The following is a 20,994-nucleotide window of genomic DNA, read 5'->3' as shown; positions in this document are numbered from 1 at the left end:
ACACACAATAAGTGTCAGTCTTGCAATATCTCACCGAGTTTCAATAATCATGAGAACGGTGAGGAATGAGCCCAGAACTACACGGGAGGATCTTGTTAATGATCTCAAGGCAGCTGGGACCATAGTCACCAAGAAACCAATTGGTAACACACTACGCCGTGAAGGACTGAAGTCCTCCAGCGCCCGCAAGGTCCCCCTGCTCAAGAAAGTACATGTACAGGCCCATCTGAAGTTTGCCAATGAACATCTGAATGATTCAGAGGAGAACTGGGTGAAAGTGTTGTGGTCAGATGAGAACAAAATCGAGCTCTTTGGCATCAACTTAACCCACCATGTTTGGAGGAGGAGGAATGCTGCCTATGACCCCAAGAACATGATCCCCACCGTCAAACATGGAGGTGGAAACATAATGCTTTGGGGGGGTTTATCTGCTAAGGGGACAGGACAACTGCACCACATTAAAGGGACGATGGACGGGGCCATGTACTATCAAATCTTGGGTAAAAACCTCCTTCCATCAGCCAGGGCATTGAAAATGGGTTGTGGATGGGTATTCCAGCCAAGGCAACAAAGCAGTGGCTCAAGAAGAAGCACATTAAGGTCTGGAGTAGCCTAGCCAGTCTCCAGACCTTAATCCCATAGAAAATCTGTGGAGGGAGATGAAGGTTTGAGTTGCCAAACGTCCACCTCAAAACCTTAATGACTTGGAGAGGATCTGCAAAGAGGATTAGGACAAAATCCCTGCTGAGGTGTGTGCAAACCTGGTGGCCAACTACAAGAAATGTCTGACCTCTGTGATTGCCAACAAGGGTTTTGCTACTAAGTACTAAGTCAAAGGGGTCAAATACTAATTCACTCATTGACAAGTAAATTAATGTATAACTTTTTTGACATGCGTTTTTCTGGATTTTTGGGGGGATATTCTGTCTCTCACTGTTAAAATACACCTAAATAAGGTTTGGTTAATAGATTAATTTCAATTGAAGCATTATGTAGCTTATTCGCTTAAGTTACTGCATAAATTATTAAGCTTAAAAATTGTACAACTATAAAAGTTTCTAAAAAAAAAAAAAAAAAAACACAACCAAAAAGCCGGGCAGTTACTTTGCATAATAAAAGAGGTAGTGGAATAGGGACTTGAAATATTTTTGCCCGCTTAGACTTCATTCAAGTAGAGCGCTAGGAAATATGGCACTGTGTATATACTTAGGTTGTATATTCTTTGTTTGTGTTGGGTTTTTTTTTTTTTTTTTTTCCTCACCCTGCCCTTCCCTGGGTCACCACATTGCCTGGAGAACCAACAAAATATTACGTACCTGTATATGTATAAGAGTATAATGGACAATGAGGAATAATTGAATTAGGAAGATGGCCAATTATTTAACTATACTTACTTTAAACGTTAAAGGCCTAAACAGCCCTCATAAACGCAGAATGTTAGAGCATGAAATGGTGAAATCAAAAGCTGCAGTGGTATGCCTTCAGGAGACACATTTGTGTGTTAAGAATCCACCTAAATTTAAAATTAAAGATTACCCCCAAAGTTTTCACTCTATGTTTACGACCAAAAGTAAAGGGGTATCAATTTATTTTCATTGTGATTGGGGTTTTATTCCTGATAAACAATATATTAGGAATGATGGGAGATTGCTGATTTTGGTTGGATTACTAAACGGATTACAAGTAACTATAGTGTCACTATATGCACCAAATGATAAACAAAAATCGTTTCTCACTATGACCTTTCGAAAGATAGAGCAATATAGGGTGGGGCATATATTTATCTGTGGTGATTTTAATTGTGTTCCAGACCCCTCTTTTGATATCAAAAGAGTAGAGGACAAATCACCGAAACAATCATCAGTCTACCTTGGTAAATACTTAAGGAATTTATTGCATGAGTTTGATTACTATGACCTTTGGCGTAATCTTTATCCAAGTGAGAGGGACTTTACATACTATTCAACTGTACATAAAACTTTTACTAGAATAGACCTATGTCTGTTGGACATTAAAACCTTGCCCTTTGCAATTAGCGCACAAATAGGTTCAATAACGTGGTCAGACCATGCGCCTCTTAGCATTAAGATAAAAGTGCCATTTTCTGTAAGGGGGAAGAGTTCTTGGCGCCTAAATGATAGCTTATTAGATAGTGAAGAATATCTCCCAAAGTTGCAATCTCAGGTAGAAGTGTTTTTTAGAAATCATGTGAACTGCCAGACTAATGTCACTACTCAGTGGTTAGCCCATAAGGCAGTTATAAGAGGCATGTTAATACAGCAAGGAGCAAGGGTAAAGAGATTACGGTCACAGGAAATGAGCAAATTAGAATTAGAGTTGACTAAGATTGAGGCCACTCATAAAGCTGCCCCTACTTCACGCTCACATTCACAACTGATGGTGATAAAGTCAGCTGTACAAGATTTACAACTATTAGAGACAGGGAAGCATATGAGAATATTAAATCAATCGCATTATGTTATGGGGAACAAAGCGGGTAGACTTTTAGCTAATAAAGTAAAAAAAAAAATTACAAGTTAAAATCCCTTATATAGTCTCAAAAAGGAATGATAAATTATATAATCCTCAAGATATAGCAAATGAACTGGCAAATTATTATTCAGGGCTCTATCAATTAGAGAGAGATACTAATACATATCAACCAAAGGAGGAGGAGATCAAAATTTTTTTGGAGAAGGCAAATTTACCTAGGTTAACACCACTTCAATGTACCTCCCTTGATAAACCATTTGAGGAAGAAGAGGTAGCAGTAGCAATAAATTCCCTCACTAAACATAAGGCTCCCGGGCCAGATGGATTTTCAAATTATTATTATATAAAATTAGTAAAACAACTGATCCCTACTCTTACGAGACTTTTTAATTTTATAAAAGATACTGGTGCCATTCCCCAAGAAATGTTGGAAGCAAATATTGTGGCTTTACCGAAACCTAATAAACCGCCTACACAGAGTGAAAATTTAAGACCGATATCCCTACTTAATACGGATATTAAGATCTACGCTAAATTGATAGCTTTACGAATTAAACATTTCCTCCCGGATCTTATCTCAGAGGAACAAGCAGGGTTTATACCTGGAAAACAGATAGGGGATAATACTAGACACTTTGTGAACTTGGTGGAATGGGCAAACACTTCATCACAACAAGGATTAATTTTAGCTTTAGATGCTGAAAAAGCATTTGATCGTTTACATTGGGGGTATATGTCACTTACGCTTATTAAAATGGGTTTTCCATCAAATTTTTTAGCAAGTATATTAGCATTATATCAAAATCCTAGTGCAAGAGTGTTTAATACTGGTTTTTTTTCTGATAAAATAAAAATAAGTAACGGCTCTCGGCAAGGCTGCCCCCTTTCCCCTCTTATTTTTATTATATGTATGGAACCTGTAGTAAGGATTATTAAACAAGATAATAATATTAAAGGGTTGACTACACCAGGGGGTACTAAAAAAATAGCGTTGTTTGCGGACGATATTCTGCTCTTTATTAAAGACCCAGAGTCTTCCTTACCAGTACTGATTAAACTATTAATAGAATATGGGCAGGTGTCGTATTATAAAAACAACATAGCTAAAACACAGGCGCTACCTATTAAATTACAACAAACAGTAATAGATAAATTGAGGCTACAATATAAATTTGATTGGCGTACTACATTTATAAAATATTTGGGAATTAAACTTACTAAAGCAGCTAAAACATTAATTAAAGTAAACCATTACCCAATGCTCCAACAAATTAAAAATACAATGGCAAAGTGGGAAGGTTTGGAGATTTCATGGCTGGGACGCATAAATCTTATTAAAATGATGATACTACCTCAGATACTATACCTTTTTAGAACATTACCCATAGCACTCTCTAACAAATTACTTAAACAAATTCAGAGCACTATAAATGCTCACATTTGGAAGAGGAAACCCCCAAGAGTGGCACGAGGGAGTTCAGGTCTTTCATATGTAAAAGGAGGTCTGGGAATGCCAGACATTAAAATATATTACAGAGCATTCTTTTTAGCAGAAGGGTTTAGATTACTCAGAATGAGAAAAACCTCTCAATACCCAATTTGGCTAACATTTGAAAATGCATGCTTAGATACAAATAACATAACATACTACCTATGGACATGCTCGGTTCCCCAGTCTCCTTTAAAACCTATGTTACAAAGCACAAAACTCTTACTAAGATTATGGAAAAAATGGTGTCCATGCGTAATAAATCTTAATTTGATGTTTAAAGCTGCACCATTAATGGCATTAGCAGCCCTTTCTTTGGACCTTCAGATGAGAAGGTGGCAAGAGAAGGGGGTAAGACAAATAGGCAATTTAATGACCGGGCCGCAAGTAAAATTATTTCCTAATCTTCAAAAAGAATTTAACTTAGATACTAAAGAGATGTTTGTATACTTAAGGATTAAGAATATAATAAAGGCATATGCTATGGATAATGCAGATAATGAGGCAAATATCTTACCCTCACCAGAATTTATTTTGTCCCGTAAGTCTAGTAAACCATTTTCTTGGTGTTATAATGCACTGATTGAAAGCGAGGCACCAGAAAAATTAAAATATATAAATAAATGGGAGAATGAAATTGGGAAGCAATTTTCAAGGAGAGATTGGCACTTAGCTATGTTCAGCACCAAGCAAGCCTCACGTAGCTTATCGTTATGGGAGGCGTATTGTAAGGTGACAATGAGGTGGTACTTGGTACCGCAAAGATTAGCACATATGTATGCTGACTCATCAAGGTTGTGTTGGAGGTGTGAGAAAGAAGTTGGTTCTATGCTGCATATTTTCTGGGATTGTCTATATTTAAGAGAGTTTTGGAAGCGAATTCAGAATCTAATATATGAAAAAACAAAGCTTATGATTCCATTGCATGTGGAGAAATTTGTACTTCATATTATTCCTGGGATTAATACACATGCTCACAGAAAGGTAATTTTAAATATCCTTATGGCAGCAAAAATAGCCCTAGCAGGCAATTGGAAGCAGAAAGGTATTCCTTCAAATGAGGCAGTATATGCTAAACTGAACAAGATTAGCTCATATGAAAAGATGGCTAGTGAAGTTAATGGATGTCTTGACAAGTATAAAAAAGAATGGTACAGTTGGATAAAAAGCGACTGAATATGCTCTTTATATAGAGATAGAGGGATTAAATAGAGTACATAAAGGTAATGGGTGACTAACCAGGGTTCGGCGGGGTGAATGGTGGTAGGGTGCTTTCTGTTTTTTTTTGTTTTGTTTTGTTTTTTTTCTTTCCCTTTTTTTTTTTTTTTTCTTTTTTTTTTTTCTGTTTTTCTGTTTTGTTGTTTTCTCTGTTGTTTGGTTATGGAAATTAAAAAACTTAAAATTAACTGATACTGCATCAAATTAAAAGGAGTATATTACAATTGTAAGACAGATGAGGAAAAGATAAGATAGATGAGGAAAAGATAAACTAAACCAGAAAGGAAGGCATTCACTTTTCTCCTCTTTTATATAATAGGAATATAATATGAAGATAAATGATTACAATGCTAATGAACGATATAAAGGCAATGTAATAATGCAATGATTACAATATTAATAAATGAGATAAAGGTAATGTTAGAATGTAATGGGGAAATGTGCTATGAAATTGTGATGTACTGCGTGTTAATACTCTTTTTGGAACTAATAAAAACTAAAATGTAAAAAAAAAAAAAAAAAAGAAAAACATTTTAATATAAATAAATATACCTACATTACATATTTAAAGAAATACATGACAGTAATAATCCTCACTAGGATATACAATCTACTGCATCTATATCAATCCTCAAGAGTATATACAAGGGAAAATATGTAATATGAATAGGTATAAATGGAACAGGTCAACATTTTTAGATTCTATTATTGGTTATTTAATGATTAGTTCATTGGGGATATCTTGTAAACAAAATTAGACCTTTATATAGTGTTTATTCAGTCACAGATAATATATCCCTTGCCACAAGTAATACAAGAGATACACACCACATATTTTGTGTATTTTATTAAAAATATGTTTGTTTAAAGAGCATAGTCACCAGCAGTGTCTGTATGAAAAATGTATGTGGTGCCTCATAGTGGGGACCCTTTGTTCTGTCGGATAGCGGACCATAACTGGTCAACAGGTTTTGTGCATAGGAAGCGTTCGAGAGCCAATCGGATCAATCCTGGTCAGAGCAGTGCACTGTATAGTAAATATAAAAGTAATATTTATTTAGTGGAGCGTAAACTACATCTCATAAATAAATACTCAAGAGATATTAATACAGTAAGGATTTTTAAGGACCTTCTCATATGACCTACAGAAAGTGTTTTAGGTCATAGTCCTCATTTAAAACCATTGGATATAGTGTCTCCAAAGTACTTATCCATTTGGTCTCTTTCTGCAGTAACATCTTTTGTCTATCACTGGCTGCCCCTACGTAGGTGTGGGATACCATCAATTACTTGAAACCGTAATTGATTAACATTATGTCCTAGTGTCTTGGTACAGGAGTTTCACTTGATCCTCTCTGTAATGCTGCTCTGTTGCCTCTCTTGTACTCTCCTATGTGTTCCTTACTGGCCTAATCGTCTCACCCAGATAAAGCAATCCACATGGACATTTCAAGATATAAACTAAATGGTCTGAGTTGCAAGTGTAATAATCATTTATTTTATATTTTTTGCCTGAGTGTGGATGTGTGAAGTATTCTCATTTAATTACACTGTTGCAGTGTATGCAACCTAGACACGGAAATATGCCTTTCTTGGGTTCTGAGAAAAACCTTGTTTGTTTTTTGTTGCTCCCAATGTCTGACCATACCAATATTTTTTCAAGGTTTTTGGCCCTGCGATATGAAAATAGTAGATGTCGAATTCTTTAGGTAAATTAACATCACCCTCAAAAATCTTCCAATATTTCATTATAATCCCCCTGATGTTTTTGCTGTATGGTGTAGGGTGATAAGAATGGTATTCTATCTAAATTATCCTTCCTTTTCGTTGTATTAAGGGCTTGTTCCCTTGTGAGTTTACATACTCTCTCTTTGTGTGCTTCAAGTAATTAAACGGATATCTGGTTGCATCTGGTTTTCTTGTGATACTATCTTTCTCACTCTTAGTAGTTGACTGTAGGGAAGACCATATTTTAAGTGTTGGGGATGATAACTGCTAAATTCCAGGAGGTTGTTTCTATCTGTAGGTTTTGTATATAGTTCTGTATGTAATTTATGTTCTCATAGATATATTTGTGTGTCCAAAAAGGATACCTTGTACTTATCACATGTGATTGTGAATTTTATATTAGGATCCAATAAGTTCAGTTGATAAAAAAAGGTATGCAATTGGGCTCTCGTATGAACACTGTTTATATGTTGCAAAATGCGAATGTAAATAAAGTTATGTTAATGTGAAAAAAAAAAAAATACACCTATAAAATTATAGACTGATCATTTCTTTGTCAGTGGACAAACGTTCAAAATCAGTAGGGGATCAAATACTTTTTTCACTCACTGTATAAACATCAGCAATTTGCACTTTGGTAAGTTCCAGGAAGCTGATCAGTCTTGGGGGAATGTTAGGGTTCAATGAAATACACCTTGAGAAGTTTCAAAGTTTGGATTAATCACAGGGATTGGTTGGGTTTCAACGAAGATTAAATAAATTCAGCAATAGTTTTTAATTAATTTTTAAAATGCCTCCTTACCTTAGTAATATTAAATGCATTGGTTATATAATGTAATCAATTTAATTAATTTGCATAATCTTGATTTAGATTTTTATACAAACATTTAATTTCATATAACTATTGTGTTTTATTCTAGGTTATCCATGAATATAACTCACCCAATGAAATAGTTTTCACAGTAGTAACAAGCCCATTACATGGTTACATACGCAAATTTGAACCTACGGAAGGACACTTGGCTACGGAATCCAGTTCTCTAGTGACATTTACACAAAAGGATGTTAACATGGGAAATGTTCAGTATGTACAAGCAGGCTTTGGTCAGCTTCATGATAACTTTACAATGGATGTTACCAATGGAGTACGAGAGATCACTGGAATTACATTGTTTATCGATATCATTCCTACCTTGATCCCTCTGGAGGTTCAAAATATAACTGTGAAGGAAGGGGCATCAAAGGTCCTAACACTGGAACAATTAAGAATCCCCAGCAAGCATTTTGCAGGTCTCGTTTGTGATTTTGTCTTGATAGATTTTCCAAAGAATGGTTTTGTGGAAAACACAAGATATCCTGGAATAAAGCTCTCACGTTTTACTACAAAACAGGTAATATGCATGTATGATTACTTGCACCAACGTATATTATTATAGTAGAAAGTGAAGCACCAATGTTGCTCACATATGCAACAGTAAAGTGCAATTAAATAAAGCCATTGCTGAGTCCAGCTGGGTGCTTGTAGTGCATAAATTGTTGTTCATGACAACTAAAAGGCTAGGTTAAGGCGAATAAAGGTGAAAAGTTCCTTGAAGGGTCCATAGGTGTCTCATCTATCAATGTGCAATCCTTAACACATGGTCTTCCCAATTCAATATGACGCACCTTCCAGAGTGACCAGTCCTGTGGGCTGAGTGACACCTTGGGTTTCATGGATCAATGTTTCCCCATATCAGGCTATACGAGTGTTACACTTAAACTGAGCCACAATACATTTTGTCTAATACAAACATTTAAGCGGTGTGTCTTCATCCTGACAGTGAAAGTCCAAGCCTTCATATAAGTAACGGTAATACAAAAACGTGAAATTTGCTCCTTTGCTTTCTGTGCAATGTGCAAGGTCTAATTGCCAAAACGGACCCCAAAACATATATGAGGTATTCACAGAATTTAAACAAATTATATAAGCTTTCAACTTCTATAACTCCCTGGCATCGTAAATGAAGTAAAATGTATTTTGTATGTTCAGTAGTTTTAAAATTTTACTCATATCCAAAATTAATGTTCCCTTTCCCATGGAATAAATTAGCATTAATATGCAGTTTCAGGATATTGTTATAATATTTAGAGGTAAAAGGAGAGAAAAGGCTGCGCCAAAAATGACTTAAAAATACAATAAAATAAGTCCCAATAAAAGTAAACAAGTAAAACGAAGGATAAATGTCAATGTTTGTTGTACTGGATACACTGGTGGAGTGTTCTCTCTTCTTGTGATGCTTTGAATCCTCCCGTGATATGTAAAATATAAAAGGGAAAAGGACCAATTGTGCAGGTTGTGGGGTACGTAGTAGGTAAAAAAAAAAAAAAATGTGTAAAGAACTCACATTTTCATGAGCTATAACCAGCTCAAGTGGAATAGGCGTTCTGCAGTATAATCCCTGCTAGTAGGATATCACGGAAATCTGGTCCACTTTGGGTCTGGTGCTGTCCAATTCTCAGGAGAAGGGAGAGAAATATATAGACAACAGATAGTGCTCTCCGTAGATAAAATGTGGTATAGATGCAAAACAATAATAAATATACTCACAGTGTAAAGTGCAGATGACACTGCACTTGAGATATGGCGTGGGTGGTATAATCCCCACCTTAGGATGTATAAAATAGCCAGGAAAGGAGAATATAAAATAGTAGTAATAAAAATATGAATGGCACAAATGTAAAGCCAAACGTAATTTATTGTTTAAAAGTATATAATAAAATCAAAATGAAAAAACCTTAGTGGTGAAACGCGTTAATGGATTTTATTATATACTTTTAAACAATAAATTACGTTTGGCTTTACATTTGTGCCATTCATATTTTTATTACTACTATTTTATATTCTCCTTTCCTGGCTATTTTATACATCCTAAGGTGGGGATTATACCACCCACGCCATATCTCAAGTGCAGTGTCATCTGCACTTTACACTGTGAGTATATTTATTATTGTTTTGCATCTATACCACATTTTATCTACGGAGAGCACTATCTGTTGTCTATATATTTCTCTCCCTTCTCCTGAGAATTGGACAGCACCAGACCCAAAGTGGACCAGATTTCCGTGATATCCTACTAGCAGGGATTATACTGCAGAACGCCTATTCCACTTGAGCTGGTTATAGCTCATGAAAATGTGAGTTCTTTACACATTTTTTTTTTTTTTTTACCTACTACGTACCCCACAACCTGCACAATTGGTCCTTTTCCCTTTTATATTTTACATATCACGGGAGGATTCAAAGCATCACAAGAAGAGAGAACACTCCACCAGTGTATCCAGTACAACAAACATTGACATTTATCCTTCGTTTTACTTGTTTACTTTTATTGGGACTTATTTTATTGTATTTTTAAGTCATTTTTGGCGCAGCCTTTTCTCTCCTTTTACCTGTACATCCTTATCTCAGAGGGTTAGAGGGTGACCCTCTGTAAGGTTGCTGCCTTTTTTATATATTATTAGCGCTAACCTACTCCCCACTTTTTTTCTTATAATATTTAGAGCTTGTACTCCTTATTGTTGCATAGAGGTTCTGATCAGATTATTTAGCAAATTATTAAATGCTGTTTATTTCTCTTTTAAGGCGGAGCAGGAGCTGATCTACTACACCCATGATGACAGTGAAACTTCCTTCGATAATTTTTCCATAATAGTCAAAAACACTGAACTTGCCAAGCAAAGTCTGCCGCAAACAATTTATGTAACAGTGACCCCAGTAAACGATGAGCTTCCAGTTATTACAACTAACAGGATATTTCGGGTAACAATTTTTTATATATAAATATAAAAGTATATTACTCCAATTACTTTTTTTAAATGTTGCAGGTTGTAAGGTAAAGAACACTCAACGCACCATATTCATTACAGCATTTCAGAACAGTTTGACATTTTACCTGGGGTACGGCCTCTTCTCTTTAGCTTTGAGAGCAGGGAGCTCCTGCTAGGAGATTCCATTAGCCCTGCACTGCCGGGCTTAGCTCAGACAAACAGCAGACCTCAGGTATGAAGCCAAAACTTTCTTAAACAGTATGACTACTTACATTGTGAGGGGGCACTAGGACATAACCGATGTAAACGTAAAAATGTAAAAAGAAAAAGTCCAGGGGGTCAATGCAACCTTCATACTAGTATAAGGGAGATTGTAGACCTCACTTATGAACCCCTGAGGTCATACCTACCAAAATTAGGAAACAATGGCTGCCCATTCACTAAAAAGGCCCATTCCCATATTGTCTCAATCCAGTTGCTAATGGGCTTTATTGAATTAGAGACTCCATGTTATTTAACCTCCACTAGATGTCACTGTAATACCTAATCTCTTAATAGGTATAACACTCTTTGTTGTTATTATGCAGCGTTCATATATTTCATAATTCATTTCAGTATAATAGCACCAGAATTAAGATATGTCCCTATATTACTTAACCTCCCATAGATTGTTTTAAAACTTTTGTTGAATAGTTTTATTTTAATCTTTAATATGGAAAAAGATCTGATGGAAAACAAAGAGCACTAGACGACGTATGCCATAGCTCTTTGTTTCATTTAAAAATAGTAAGAATACATTTCTGTATAATGTATGGAACATTTTTATTGTATGACAGATCTTCTACAACAGAAATTATGTTAATGGCTGCAGCACGTCATCGACACAAATGTTTCCTCCACTATCATGCAAAGCTATAGTGCGAGAGAGAGCACAAAAAAAATTATCCAGCGCTGTACAATAGGTGGAATAAGAAACAAGTAGTTGCAACAAGTTGGATACACAGAAACAGAGGGTGCTGAGGGCCCTGCTTAAAGGGAAACTACAGAAACAGAGGGTGCTGAGGTTCCAGCTTAAAGGGACACTATAGTCACAGAACAACTACAGCTTAATGTAGCTGTTCTGATGAGTATAGTATGTCCCTGCGGACTTTTTAATGTAAACACTGTCTTTACATAGAAAACATTCCTCCCTAGGGACACTTCCAGTGCTCTGCATGGAGGTGCTATACTTTCCCCATTGAGATGCATTGACCAATTTTGATAATCTCAGAGCTCAATCAGCTGTTCCATGGCCATTTACAACAGTCTGATTTTTAAACATACCCAGTCCAGCAAGGAACTCAGAGCTCAATCAGCTGTTCCACGGCCATTTACAACAGGACCCACTATCGCTGGAATCCAGACACACCCTTCACCTTCCCAGCCTTGTGTTTAAGAGCTTTTCTGGCAAGCTCCTGCCCTACCTGAGCAGAATGCTCTCCCCGGCTGTTCCCACCTCCTATAACCTCCGATCCAGTACCAGCACTTTATTTAGTCTACCTCGATACAAAAAGAAAGCAGCCCGATCCTCCTTCTCCTACAGAGCACTGCTATTATGGAACGACCTCCCGCACACTTTCAAATCTTCCCCAAACCTAAAGTCCTATAAGAGATACCTCTCTACATACCTCAAAACAGAATGCACCTGTCATGGTTGATTATATATTTCCTACCTGTTCTATGTACAGTTTTGTATATATTGTGTATTAATATTGTTTTTGCATTTTACTGTACCCTAATGTAACAATGCAATGATTTGTGGACCCTGGACATACTTAAAAACGAGAGAAATCTCAATGTATCTTTCCTGGTAAAATATTTTATAAATAAATAAATAATCTCAGCCAAGGAAGCAGAGCGGGGCCTACGAGCTGCTGAAAGGTGAATTTTTGTCCTATTTAAAGGGAAGGGGGTGAGGGGGACCTAAATAGTGTTTTAACACTATAGGGTCAGGAAAACATGTTTGTATTCCTGACCCCATAGTGTTCCTTTAAACAAATAGCCTCAGTTGTTGAAGAACAAATACCTTATACAGGGAGTGCAGAATTATTAGGCAAGTTGTATTTTTGAGGATTAATTTTATTATTGAACAACAACCATGTTCTCAATGAACCCAAAAAACTCATTAATATCAAAGCTGAATATTTTTGGAAGTAGTTTTTAGTTTGTTTTTAGTTTTAGCTATTTTAGGGGGATATCTGTTTGTGCAGGTGACTATTACTGTGCATAATTATTAGGCAACTTAACAAAAAACAAATATATACCCATTTCAATTATTTATTTTTACCAGTGAAACCAATATAACATCGCAACATTCATGTAGCGGAGAGCCGATCTTGCACAGCTATTCTCCACTAGAGATTCCAGTGAGGCTCAGGAACAAGGTGATGTTAAGTCCATAGGCAAGGTTTCCAGCAGGTAAAGTAATACAGCAGTATCCCCATCGCAATCCCAATAACTGGACGACACACAGTTTCAGGAGTAGACTGACAAGCTTTATTCCACAGTTCCTTATAAAGCCCTCTCCCATGCAAGGGAGGAGGTTCTAACACTTAAGACATTATCCAATCTCTAAGTAGTAACCTCCCACAGATCTCCTCCCCTCCTCTAGCATCATAATCCCCTTATTGTGTACACAGTTTTCCCCGAGTTTTGGATGTACCCTAAATACTTGGGGTACATCCACAAATCCAACATCCCCAGATAGCCCTATTCTGGGGGACCAACATACTTAAAAATTAGCCCATTCGGATGAATGGTTCGTGAGATATGGGGTTCCAAAGATTTGACCGACCGCATGGGTAAAGTATCCGAAAACAGTTCCATGCATTTTGGCCCTGCGGTCGGTCACAAACAAGGGAATGAAAACAGGCGAATTGCCTGTGTTATAGAGCCTGGAGAGGGTTTGAATGAATTCCCTTGTTTATGGGGCTCTTTCTACCGAACGGCGGGTCATTCGGTAGTTTCCATACGAATTTCTGGAAGTATGGAGGTCTCAGCGGTGTTTGCCTAGTCAAGTGTCCGATTTTAGTTCCAGACACTCGACGGCAAAACACCGCTGTTCGGTAGTTTAAGATGGCCGCCGCCACGTGTTTGTTTCCCGAATGGCGGCCACCCAGAGGACAAAGACCACACTGCACTGATTGCCAATTACCTGTTTGCAACATTGTTGCAAACGGTAATTGGAGGCACACTCATTCCTGGGTGGTCTGGTTGTTCGGTAGTTTCATTCCCTTGTTTTATTTGAATGATTCTACCGAACAACTAGAGGAATACAATTCTTTACATACATTTAACTGTCATTATACCCGGATACCATGCTTTCTATACATGTACATACACATTAAACCAGCCATATGACCAAATACACTTATTCTCATACATGTCGTGGGACAGCCCGGTACCAATCCGCTACACTGCTCCCCCTTGCCCACAAGCCGGCATACACAGTCTGATCCAACACGGATCGGCTTGGGGATGTCCGGGGGCTCACGGATCATTTCTCTAAGTCAGTTTGTCTTGACAACCCGTCAGCATTTCCATTCTGCTTACCCGGCCGGTACTGGATATTAAAGTCAAAAGGCTGTAGCGCCAAACTCCAGCGCAGCAGCCTGGCGTTGTCTCCAGCCACCCGGTTCAGCCAGACTAACGGGTTGTGATCCGTGAGCAAGGAAAAGGGCTGTCCATATAAATAGGGTTGTAGCTTCTTTAGGGCCCACACCACAGCCAGGCATTCCTTTTCGATGGCGGCGTAGCTTACTTCTCGAGGTAACAGTTTGCGACTGATGTAAGCCACTGGATGTTCCCCGCCATCTGCCCCGACTTGACTCAGTACTGCCCCCAATCCAAACATAGAAGCGTCTGTGTGAACAAGAAAACGTTTAGTTGGATTGGGAGCTGCCAAGACAGGGGCATTTATCAGTGCATTTTTCAATTGTTGGAATGCCTGCTCACACTCCGGGGTCCAGTTTACTTGGCGGGGAAGGTTCTTACGGGTCAGGTCAGTGAGGGGTTTGGCCAGGGCGCTATAATTGGGAACAAACTTCCGGTAATACCCTGCTGTCCCTAGAAACGCTAAAACCTGGGTCTTAGTCCTAGGGGTGGGCCACTGGGCTACAGCCTCTACTTTGGCGGGTTCGGGTTTTTGTTTACCGCACCCTACTCTATGTCCCAGGTATTGTACCTCAGCCATGCCGATACTACACTTGGCCGGCTTCAAGGTCAGACCTGCTTCCCTTATCCTATCTAGTACAGCTCCGATGTGAGCTAAGTGTTCCTGCCACGTATTGCTAAAAATAGCAATATCGTCCAGGTAGGCACATGTATAGTCCTGGAATCCATCTAGGAGTCGATCCACCATCCTTTGGAAGGTGGCTGGGGCGTTTTTCATCCCAAATGGCATGACCTTAAACTGGTACAAGCCAAATGGGGTGACAAAGGCCGACTTCGGGATGGCGTCTGGGGCCAGGGGGATTTGCCAATACCCTTTACACAAGTCAATAGTGGTGAGGTATTGGCCCCTGGCCATTCTGTCCAGTAACTCGTCTATCCGGGGCATCGGATAGGCGTCAGATACAGTCTTCTCGTTCAATCTCCTATAGTCCACGCAGAAGCGGGTCGTACCGTCTCGCTTTGGTACGAGGACTACAGGAGATGCCCAAGGACTGTCTGAGGGTTCAATCACCCCCAGTTGGAGCATTTCGTCGATCTCCTTACGCATGTTTGCCCGTACCGCTTCTGGAATGCGGTATGGCGTCTGGCGCATGGGTAGTTGCCCTGGGGTCTCGACCCGGTGAGTTGCCAGAGGCGTGTATCCAGGTACATTAGAGAACGTGTCGCGTTTCTCTTCCAATAGTTGCTGTACCTCGATCCGCTCCTGTGGGCTCAGCCGATCTCCCAGCGTAACCTCCCCTAAATCTCCGGACAGCTGCCCATCCCCCAGCAAATCGGGGAGGGGTAAGCTGTCAAACTCTTCCGTGTTAGGGGCACAGATGGCGGTTACCTCCTCAGTACGCTCGTGGTAGGGCTTCAGCATGTTCACATGGAGCATGCGTCGCCCCCCAGTCCCTGTGCAGGGGCCGATAATATAGGTGGTATCGCATCTTTGCTCCACCACCTTATATGGGCCCTGCCAGGCGGCCTGTAACTTATCATGTCGGACAGGTTTTAAAATTAGTACCTTCTGCCCGACCTGAAAGCTACGGTCCCTGGCTCCCCGATCATACCATGTACGCTGGCAGGTCTGGGCCTCCTGAAGGTTTTCCCGTACCGTCTTGGTCAACGCTTCTAGGCGGTCCCGAAAGGCCAACACATATGGTAGGATGGGAGTGCCATCTGTGCTCCGGTCTCCCTCCCAATGCTCTCTAATAAGATCCAATGGGCCTCGGACCCTCCTTCCAAACAATAATTCAAACGGGGAGAACCCTGTGGATTCCTGCGGCACCTCCCGGTATGCAAATAGGAGGTGCGGCAGGAATCGTTCCCAGTCCTTGTGGGTCTCTGCGAAGGTTCGGAGCATCTGCTTCAAGGTACCATTGAATCGTTCGCAGAGCCCGTTCGTCTGGGGGTGGTAAGGGGCGCTGATAATAGGCTTAATGCCACAGATCCTCCAGAGGTGTTGGGTGAATTCTGCGGTAAACTGGGTACCCTGATCCGAGATAATCTCCCTGGGTAATCCCATCCGGGAGAATATCCGCATGAGGGCATCCGCGACCGTCTCAGCGTGGATGTTGGTCAGAGCCACTGCTTCTGGATACCTGGTGGCATAATCTACGACCGTTAAAATATACCGTTTTCCTGACGGGCTAACTTTATTGAGGGGGCCTATCAGATCCACCGCTATTCGGCTAAAAGGTTCCTCTATTATGGGTAAGGGGTGAAGTTTAGCCTTCCTGCGATCCCCCCTTTTTCCCACTCTCTGGCAGGTATCGCAAGTCGTGCAATATCTGCGTACTTCCTGGCTAATCCCTGGCCAGAAGAAACTCTGGGTTAGTCTGTACCTGGTGCGACTAACCCCTAGATGTCCGGATAGCGGAATATCATGCGCTATCCGGAGTAATTCAGCCCGGTACCGCTGTGGTACCACTAATTGTCTCCTCGCTATCGGGTCTAACCCCGTAATCTGTTTGGTTGTTTCCCTGTATAAAAGTTGTTTATCCCAGATAAACTTCTCTCCCTCCGCCCCGGGGGAACCCGTGCCAACCTTGTCCCTATACACCTGAAGCGTGGGGTCTGTTGCGACTTCAGCTACAAATTCATTAGGTGGAGCCCAGGGGACACATTCTAGAGGGGGGGTAGGGTTGCTTACCTGGACCTCCGGCAGTGTGTTGTGGTCCTGGGTGCGGGCCTGTTGTCGGGTGACTACAGGGTTGACCTCTCCTGTGGTGGGTGACTGGGGCTCAAAAGCAGAAGTGAGCCTCCCCAGATCGTTCCCCAATAAAACCTCCGCCGGTAAATGTGGCATCAACCCCACCTCCACTTCCCCTGCCCCCGCTCCCCAATGTAAATGTACCCTTGCTGTAGGTAGCCGGTACACTGCTCCCCCAGCTACCCGGACGGCAACAGTTTTGTTCAGTTTTGCCTGATCTGAAATCAGGTGGCTCTGTACCAAAGTGATGGTGGCTCCCGAATCTCGTAATCCCCGGACTGCTGTACCATTCAGATATACCGTCTGTCGATGGTGCCGTAGATTATCCACATTGGCCTGGACCGGATCTGCCTCGTGCAGTACCTCCCATTGTTCCACAGTAGTAATGGGGACTGCGGAACCATATGGGGTGGTGACTAGGTCCTGGTAGTGGTGGGCTGCGGCCGCCCTGGGTGGAGGTGGGCCTGGATGAATCCAGGTGGAACGGTCCCGTAGCTGTGGGCATTCCCTTTTATAATGTCCCCACTTCTGGCAGTGATGACAGGGGCCAGCGGTGGGTTGTCGGAACCGGGGCTGTGCAGCGGGTGGTGGAGGTGGTGGTAGTGGTCTCGGTGGAGCTGGGGTGTAGTTGTTTCCCCCGAATGTTTTAAAGGTTGCTTTTGGAGCTGCAGGTTTTTGTGACCTGCGTGCATCCAGGTAGTCATCCGCTTTCCTAGCCGCCTCGGTAAGGGAAGTAGGGTTTCTGTCCCTTACCCATTCCTGGACCTCATTGGTTACTCCCTCATAGAACTGCTCCATCAGCAACATTTGTATTACATCCTCCATAGAACGTGCCTTGCTAGCTTGCACCCACCCGAGCGCTGCCCCCTGTAATCGGCATGCCCACTCTGCGTGCGAGTCCTTCTCTGTTTTCTTTAGATCCCGGAACCTCCGCCGGTATGCCTCGGGTGTTATAGCATACCTGGCGAGTATAATTTCTTTCACTTTACTGTAATTCCTTATTTCGTCATTAGGTACAGTCCGATATGCCTCTGCTGCCCTCCCGGTTAACCTTCCGGCCAAAATAGGTACCCAGTCCTCTGCGTTAATTTTATGCAGTGCACACAGTCTTTCAAAGTCTTGCAGGAAAGCGTCTATATCTTCCTCTGCCTCCACATATGTTTTAAAAGCCTGGTATGGTATTTTAGGCTTACCTTCCTGTGGCACATTAATTGCAGAGCTTTGTTCTGGTGCCTGTGTCCTTAGGATGAATTCTTGTACCTCGGCCATTGTCCTGGTAACAATTTCTGTTGGGGGGTTTTCCCCATAAAAGGATAGCCTGAACTGAACCTGCCTCTGGAATTCCGATCCTTGTGGTGTTCCTCCCGGCTCCCTCTGTGCCGGAACTGAATCGCCCTCCATTCTGTACTCTGCCATGAGTTCTGTAACAAGTACTGCTTTCTTCTTATTGCTGGCTTGTATACCCCTTGCCTCTAGGAGGTCCTTTAGCGTGGAGCGTTTTAGCGCAGAAAAATCAATCTCCATCCGTACTCCATTTACGCTTGTTCCTCTGTGAGTTTGGATCCCAGCGCTGCCAACCAATGTAGCGGAGAGCCGATCTTGCACAGCTATTCTCCACTAGAGATTCCAGTGAGGCTCAGGAACAAGGTGATGTTAAGTCCATAGGCAAGGTTTCCAGCAGGTAAAGTAATACAGCAGTATCCCCATCGCAATCCCAATAACTGGACGACACACAGTTTCAGGAGTAGACTGACAAGCTTTATTCCACAGTTCCTTATAAAGCCCTCTCCCATGCAAGGGAGGAGGTTCTAACACTTAAGACATTATCCAATCTCTAAGTAGTAACCTCCCACAGATCTCCTCCCCTCCTCTAGCATCATAATCCCCTTATTGTGTACACAGTTTTCCCCGAGTTTTGGATGTACCCTAAATACTTGGGGTACATCCACAAATCCAACATCCCCAGATAGCTCTATTCTGGGGGACCAACATACTTAAAAATTAGCCCATTCGGATGAATGGTTCGTGAGATATGGGGTTCCAAAGATTTGACCGACCGCATGGGTAAAGTATCCGAAAACAGTTCCATGCATTTTGGCCCTGCGGTCGGTCACAAACAAGGGAATGAAAACAGGCGAATTGCCTGTGTTATAGAGCCTGGAGAGGGTTTGAATGAATTCCCTTGTTTATGGGGCTCTTTCTACCGAACGGCGGGTCATTCGGTAGTTTCCATACGAATTTCTGGAAGTATGGAGGTCTCAGCGGTGTTTGCCTAGTCAAGTGTCCGATTTTAGTTCCAGACACTCGACGGCAAAACACCGCTGTTCGGTAGTTTAAGATGGCCGCCGCCACGTGTTTGTTTCCCGAATGGCGGCCACCCAGAGGACAAAGACCACACTGCACTGATTGCCAATTACCTGTTTGCAACATTGTTGCAAACGGTAATTGGAGGCACACTCATTCCTGGGTGGTCTGGTTGTTCGGTAGTTTCATTCCCTTGTTTTATTTGAATGATTCTACCGAACAACTAGAGGAATACAATTCTTTACATACATTTAACTGTCATTATACCCGGATACCATGCTTTCTATACATGTACATATACATTAAACCAGCCATATGACCAAATACACTTATTCTCATACATGTCGTGGGACAGCCCGGTACCAATCCGCTACAATTCACAAATATACATTTCTGACATTCAAAAACAAAACAAAAACAAATCAGTGACCAATATAGCCACCTTTCTTTGCAAGGACACTCAAAAGCCTGCCATCCATGGATTCTGTCAGTGTTTTGATCTGTTCACCATCAACATTGCGTGCAGAAGCAACCACAGCCTCCCAGACACTGTTCAGAGAGGTGTACTGTTTTCCCTCCTTGTAAATCTCACATTTGATGATGGACCACAGGTTCTCAATGGGGTTCAGATCAGGTGAACAAGGAGGCCATGTCATTAGATTTTCTTCTTTTATACCCTTTCTTGCCAGCCACGCTGTGGAGTACTTGGACGCGTGTGATGGAGCATTGTCCTGCATGAAAATCATGTTTTTCTTGAAGGATGCAGACTTCTTCCTGTACCACTGCTTGAAGAAGGTGTCTTCCAGAAACTGGCAGTAGGACTGGGAGTTGAGCTTGACTCCATCCTCAACCCGAAAAGGCCCCACAAGCTCATCTTTGATGATACCAGCCCAAACCAGTACTCCACCTCCACCTTGCTGGCGTCTGAGTCGGACTGGAGCTCTCTGCCCTTTACCAATCCATCCATCTGGCCCATCAAGACTCACTCTCATTTCATCAGTCCATAAAACCTTAGAAAAATCAGTCTTGAGATATTTCTTGGCCCAGTCTTGACGTTTCAGCTTGTGTGTCTTGTGGTTCAGTGGTGGTCGTCTTTCAGCCTTTCTTACCTTGGCCATGTCTCTGAGTATTGCACACCTTGTGCTTTTGGGCACTCCAGTGATGTTGCAGCTCTGAAATATGGCCAAACTGGTGGCAAGTGGCATCTTGGCAGCTGCACTTTTGACTTTTCTCAGTTTATGGGCAGTTATTTTGCGCCTTGGTTTCTCCACACGCTTCTTGCGACCCTGTTGACTATTTTGAATGAAATGCTTGATTGTTCGATGATCACGCTTCAGAAGCTTTGCAATTTTAAGAGTGCTGCATCCCTCTGCAAGATATCTCACTATTTTTGACTTTTCTGAGCCTGTCAAGTCCTTCTTTTGACCCATTTTGCCAAAGGAAAGGAAGTTGCCTAATAATTATGCACACCTGATATAGGGTGTTGATGTCATTAGACCACACCCCTTCTCATTACAGAGATGCACATAACCTAATATGCTTTAATTGG

The 20,994-nt window shown here is 41.2% G+C and overlaps 1 protein-coding gene across 1 annotated transcript in view; it reads left to right on the top strand.

The window, feature by feature from the left end:
• LOC134612012 (chondroitin sulfate proteoglycan 4-like) overlaps window positions 1–20,994 on the top strand; it is a 70,196-nt gene that overhangs the window by 19,943 nt on the left and 29,259 nt on the right. Inside the window, exons 4-5 of the mRNA XM_063456396.1 lie at window positions 7,849–8,319; window positions 10,551–10,727. Of these exons, the coding sequence (XP_063312466.1) occupies window positions 7,849–8,319; window positions 10,551–10,727 (648 nt within the window). The remainder of the gene's footprint in view (window positions 1–7,848; window positions 8,320–10,550; window positions 10,728–20,994) is intronic.

Source organism: Pelobates fuscus, chromosome 5 (assembly GCF_036172605.1).
Source record: "Pelobates fuscus isolate aPelFus1 chromosome 5, aPelFus1.pri, whole genome shotgun sequence".
Taxonomy (NCBI): domain Eukaryota; kingdom Metazoa; phylum Chordata; class Amphibia; order Anura; family Pelobatidae; genus Pelobates; species Pelobates fuscus.
This window is presented reverse-complemented; position numbering and strand designations above follow the sequence as displayed.